This window comes from Populus alba, chromosome 2, assembly GCF_005239225.2.
Source record: "Populus alba chromosome 2, ASM523922v2, whole genome shotgun sequence".
Lineage (NCBI taxonomy): Eukaryota > Viridiplantae > Streptophyta > Magnoliopsida > Malpighiales > Salicaceae > Populus > Populus alba.
In genome coordinates this window covers 2347026-2353264 of record NC_133285.1, presented here as the reverse complement: position 1 = coordinate 2353264, position 6239 = coordinate 2347026, and the positions used below count along the sequence as shown (strand labels likewise).

Sequence of the window (6239 nt, the reverse complement as noted above, 5' to 3'; positions counted from 1 at the left end):
ATGGTTTTAAATTTAAACTTTGTGATTGCTAATATGATGCTCACTAAAAACTTATATAATCGTTAATTTTAGAATCATGAAATTAATCGAGATGTGCATAAACTAATTTAAACAACAACACTAATTAAAAAATAATAATAATAATTGCAAATGAGCATAGCTTCCATTCAAAACATTTGATGGTTTCTTCAGTGATATATGTTATTGTTTCCATGACAGCATATCGTTTAGTCAGCATAGCGATGATTGATTTGATTATATTACCAGGGCATGCCCTTGGCTACCTGAAATTAACGTGGCACGATTTAGTTCTCAGAAATTGATCCAGCCATGAATTTAATCAATCATATCGATAGACATAAATACATATATACACACAGCGTCTATCTCATGATTGAATTGCAAATGTTATTTGACATTCCTGTGTGCTGCTTGTTCATCAACAGGTATCATGAGTGTATCAGAAAGGAGCGAGGCAAAGGAAGGCTTATACAAATTACAAATTTCTGACTCATTATAACTCCCCTTTGCTTGCCATTTATACATGCCATGAAAGCAAAGCTTTTAGACCAGAACTTTTTCAAGAATTAGGAAAGAATGCTGCCTGATTCTTACTTCAACCAGTAATGATCACCCAATAAACTATGAACACGAAGCCTTCGTTTTGTTCCCTTTTAGGCAGCTTATACAAACCATGTTTTTCTCATTGTTTGTTTAATGAGAGCCATACGCAGAGGTATCATCCTTTCTATTATCCATACGGGTTACTTGAACCGGACAGCCACTTTTTAATCTGGAGAACATTGCCCATTTCTCAATACTTGAGTCTAAGTCTATCACCTTCCACCTGGAAAAAAAAAAATCATGTTTAGCATCCTACCTAATGTATAATTATCAGTTGTGCGTATACATATGCGTGCGTGCATGTGAGTTGCATTTGAAAAATGTGGAGTGAAAAATAGATAGATTATAAAGAGAACTCACTTGTATGTTGTGATCAGACGATGAAGGAAGACAAGCATCATGGCTTTAGCCATGTTCATTCCCAGGCAGGTTCTTGCTCCCATCCCAAATGCTAAGAAGCTGTATGGCTTTGAGTCATCCTGTACATGAAAAGCAAAAGTGGCTTGTCGATCATTAATTAGTTATTTACAGCAAGATGGGAAAATGAAAGAGAATAAATGAAATCAGATTTGACAATAGGTGGGACTTACATTAAACCTTGAAGGATTGAACTTATTGGGGCCATTGTAAAGATTACGGTCAAGGTGTATTGATTTAGCATCAACATTAATGTTCCACCCTTTCTTTATCTTAAATCCTATGGAAACAAAACCACAAAAGGACCATTAAATTTCAAATAGTATGATCAAAGACAATGTTGTGGTGGAAAGTACGTAGATTAAGTTATTGATGTTAGGAGACAAACCTTCAATCTCACAATCTTGAAGTGCTAATCTTGGAAACCAAGGTACTATGGATGCCATCCTTAATGATTCTTTGACTACCTGTTTGTGATCGTTTATATTTCATACCAGAATTCACCTAATCAGACCAGGAGTCTCTCAAGAAAGGGAATTCTTTTTATCTCTAAAGATTAATCCCAAAAATTTCTATCAAATTAATGAGGAAGATATCATTTGTATTCACCTTAGAAGCGTATGACATCTCAGCAAGATCTTCCAGTGTGAGAAATGGCCCTGGTGAAATTTTTTCTGCAAGGTGAAGTTGCTCTGCCTGCTCCAAACAAAAAGTAGATTGTCATTTAACTAGTTGCATAAAACTACTTGACGATGGCCAAAATACGTCCATTGATGCTTGAATGTGAAAAAGAACACTACTTTCTCTACATACTCTAAGGGTGTCTAGAACATCTTGATTTTCTCCAAGATACTTGACCATCCATGTGATTGCACTTGCAGTTGTGTCCTGACCTACATTGACAAACTATTATAAACAGTTTGACGTTCAAAGGCAAAGGTACAGAAGCAAATCTGGGTATAATAGCTGTCTTCTAACCTGCAATAATCATGGTCAAAATGTTGTCTTTTATCTCTGTGTCTGTCATCCTATAGGCCTCATCAGAACCTGGCCTTTCATCTTCTACCAGTAGGCATTGCATAAAATCTTTTTGATTGCCTTGTGAGCATCTTCTTCTTTCAGTCATGATCAAATCCAGTGAGCTCATAATCCTTTTCCTGGCCTGAATCATCATCATTTTTTTAGTATCATGATTTCATAATTTTCGTGGCATCAGAGAGTGACACCCAAATTTGGGCTGTAAAAGGAATGTAATAAAGTTCAAACCCACAACATGGGAAGCCCATTTATGATTTGATGGGCTTCGTTAGTAGATTACCTTAAGGCCTTTGTAAAATCTAGTCCAAGGAAACCTTATAGGGAAGGCGAGCATGGCTTCACAGACATGAGTTATGTCCTCTTGCAGCATTTGTAGTTTCGGATCGTCCTCTAAGCTCATCAACATCCTGCACATGGCTTTGAAGGTTATCTGCACCAAATACGATACCAAGATCAAGATCAAGGTTTTTTTTAGCTGATCATGCCTTCCAAATTGGGCCTATGCAACTAGCCTCTCACAAGGCTCGAGTGACAAAGTGATGTTATCGTTTAAAGGATTCGTTATTCGAGCGAAGAAAGTTTTGCTAAAGCCTGTGGAAATATCTAGTGGGTCAACTCTAGCCTCCAGTTTTTTGTGTATGTTTGGTAAATATAGTGGTTTTTTTTTAAAAATAATATTTTTTAAATTTTAAATTATATTAAAAATATACTTTTATATTAAAAAAATATAAAAAACTATTAATTTAATTTTTTAAGTAAATTATACTCTAAGAAGCATGTTAAACCACGCTGGCTTGTATCAAGCTAACAAACCTCGGTTGCCTGGTCAAGAACAACTATTGTGTCCCCGTCTTGCCAGGTGCTAAGACTTTTCACAACCAGTTCATCGAACTGTTTGATAAAAACAGAAATGGAACTTGTTGAGAATAAATGTGTCAAACAGCTACGGATGAGTTTGTGGTGTCCATGAGAAGCACATAGCAAGCTTTGATCTCCCACAAGCTCTGCGATTGATTTTATGTATCTCTTCGTGAATTTTCCCGATTCATTATTTAAGATTATCTTAGCCGATTCTGTGCTTGAAACAAAAACTTGTGCCAGTCCAAGGATGTTGGTCTTGAAGCAATTCCCATACCTGTTGTCATCAAAATGAAATTAATATCCCTCTTGCAATTTTTTTTTTTTTTCAGTTCTCCATTACATCATCAAACTTCTTGATGCTTGAGGGATTTTAGATTCTCTCATGATTAAAAGGCAACATGCTCATCGTATTCCTAATCTAGTACTGAACAATGGACATTCCAACACCAAGTCTGAATTATTACCTTAGACGGCGAGCCCGGACGAAGTCGTAAAAACCTCTGCCATTATTCATGGCTGCCATGAACTGTATGGTCTCTCCGATCAACGGCAATCCACAACTACCCGGTGGGATATCAGCCTCTGCAATCCGGTTACGATACTCTAGCATCTTAAAGAATCCAAGATACAAAAGAAACAAGGTGACAAGAAGAAGCACCGTGTAGAAACAAAGGCAAGGAAGCATAAAAGATGAGAGAGGAAGCATTTTGTTCAAGTTTGGAAGTAGGGCATGAAATTATCGTAGCATGGCCGTATTAATGCCTCCGGGCTCGGGCATAAATATTTGAAAGTGGATAGTCCGGGCCATGTGTGCGGTTGAGAAAATAGGTGGTGGCATTTTGGCCTTCAGGCCATCATTTGGAGATTGAAAGATTTCTGATTGACGTCGTCCCCCATTAGCGATAATCCCCAGTCCCCACCACGGCTTTCTTTCGTAGTTTATTCCGAGCCGTTTATAGTTCCCACTGCCATTTGCTAACTTCCGTTGAATGTGGGCTACAAAAATCGAAACCACAGATCAAAGTCGTGAGACATTTGTAGTGCGAATTTGGATTTGGTCTCCCATGAAGTTCTTTTTTTAACCGTCCCCTCGAGCTACGTACCTTAATTACTCCCGGGTTACAAAAAAAACGCCATTTTAAATAAAAGCTAGAGAGAGAGAGAGAGAGAGAGAAGGGGGGGGGGGGAGTTCATAGTACAAGACATTAACATATACAGGGGTCGTTTTCGGTTTTCTGTCAGGTTAACAAGTCTCCACAGAACAGATGGTATTGTCTTGATGAACAGATAGGGCGTGGTGTGGTTTTTGTGCATGTAGCCGTTTGGAATTGCTGTTGTGTTTATTTTTAAAAATATTTTTATTTTAAAAATATATTAAAATAATATTTTTTATTGTTTAAAAATAATTTTTGATATTAGGCATATTAAAACTAATTTAAAAATACCAAAATAAAATTAATTTAAAATAAAAAAATAATAAAAATTATATTTTTTTAAAATACTCTTAAAATACAAAATCAAACAAGGAACTAACTAAAGGGGGGTGTCGCCAACAATTGAATTGCAAGTAGACGGCCAGATATTACGCCCCTATATTTGGATCCGAATTGAGCACGCCATTAGTAGGTCCACGACTGTTCCTACCAACCACCATGTCCTGGCATGGGACATGAGGCAAGGCCTACCCCGAGCATATTTAAAAAATAAACACATTACATGACATATTTTTGTCCAGACATCCCTTGTCCGGGTAGTAGCCTATTTTTGGGCACCAAAAAAGGAAGTTTTTTTTGGTTTTAGCACTTAAAAAAATAATAATAACACATTATGTGACATATTTAGAAAAGTATCACACTTAAGGAAATCAAAGATGTCATGTTATAAAAATAAACCAACATAATTTTATTTTATTTTATGTACGAGAGTGTCCGGGCCAGCTTGCGCGCACCACGACTAATCTCACGGTTCACTGAACATCCTGCAAACCCAATGAGCATGTAAGACACCACGAAAGTAACAGACGTGCACGGTAAGGTTTGAACCCAAGATGCAGAGGAAGGGAACAAGTCCCTTCAACCGTTGGGCCAATACCTCCGGTACAATAAACCAACAGGGGAGAGAGAGAGAGAGATAACAAATGAAGAAAAAAAATCCTGGAAACATACTAAAAAAAGGCAAAGTTTTCAAGTTGGCCATAAAGGTTCAACAGCCACAACTCTCTATGTCACCCAATTTACGAAGGCACCCCAGTGGCTTCGATGTAGGCTCAGGGTTCTTTTCCTCTGTATCCGAGACTTAAAAAAATATTGTACTGTGTTGTAAATTGTTTTTAATAATATTTTTATTTAAAAATAGATTTAAAAAAATAGATTTTTTTATTTGTAATATTAATACATTGGAATTATTAAAAAATACTAAAATAATCAATTTAATATTTTTTTAAATCAATTATATTCTCAAAACAAATTCAACCACAGTTACATGCACAAAAATAAACTGCCTCTGCACCACCCAACCTCCCCCCAAAGGCTACTGATCATGTGGTCACTGCATCAGCTTGTCACGAGTGCGGCCGTGAAACAATGATTATCGTGTCCAACACGATCTGGCTCAGTAAGCGATCGATTTGACTGTGTTTTTTCTCTATCAAAACATCATCACTCATTGAAGACTATTTATCTCTCCTGATGACTCCTAAAGTATGTCACACAGCACCATACAATTTCTATCCCTTGTTTTTTTCAGTAATTTTTTGTGTTTTAAATTTTTTTTATTTAAAAAATATATTAAAAATAATATTTTTTAGCTTTTTAATATTAATATATCAAAATAATTCAAATATTCATATATGACTTATAAATATAAAAACTTCAACATCAAGTAACATGGTTCATTTATTAAACACATAGACATCTCAGCTTACTTGTTAGTCTTGAAAATGTTTGCACTAATTCTGAGCGATGTAACTCAATTAGTTAAGTTTTAGATTTTTTTTTTGAGGTTATTAGTTCGAGTTTTATAAATCTTAGAACCACTAGAGATTTACATGGTCATTAATTTCAGGGCTCATGTAATCAAGATACACATAAGCTGATTTGAACACTTATATTAATAAAATAAAATAAAAAGAGCTTAGATTAGTATAGTTTTACATAGAATTAGCCCAAATTTAAGCACCACGAGACCATGTATATATTATATTTTCGTTGTTGAAATGTAGTGGTTTTTATAAAGTATTTTAAATAATATACATATTAAAATATATTTTTAATAAAAAATTTTATTTTTAATATCAACAT

The 6239-nt window shown here is 35.4% G+C and overlaps 1 protein-coding gene across 1 annotated transcript; it reads right to left on the bottom strand.

Annotated features, from left to right (window-relative positions):
• Positions 1 to 384: 384 nt before the first annotated feature.
• Positions 385 to 3734, bottom strand: LOC118052796 (abscisic acid 8'-hydroxylase 1). Its single transcript, XM_035063859.2, has 10 exons — positions 3405 to 3734; positions 2893 to 3214; positions 2360 to 2509; positions 2020 to 2203; positions 1855 to 1934; positions 1651 to 1737; positions 1430 to 1508; positions 1215 to 1321; positions 985 to 1103; positions 385 to 847 (listed from the first exon to the last, which is right to left on the bottom strand). Exons 1-10 carry the CDS (start codon positions 3644 to 3646, stop codon positions 715 to 717), a joined length of 1503 nt encoding a protein of 500 aa, XP_034919750.1. The 5' UTR covers positions 3647 to 3734; the 3' UTR covers positions 385 to 714.
• Positions 3735 to 6239: the final 2505 nt, after the last annotated feature.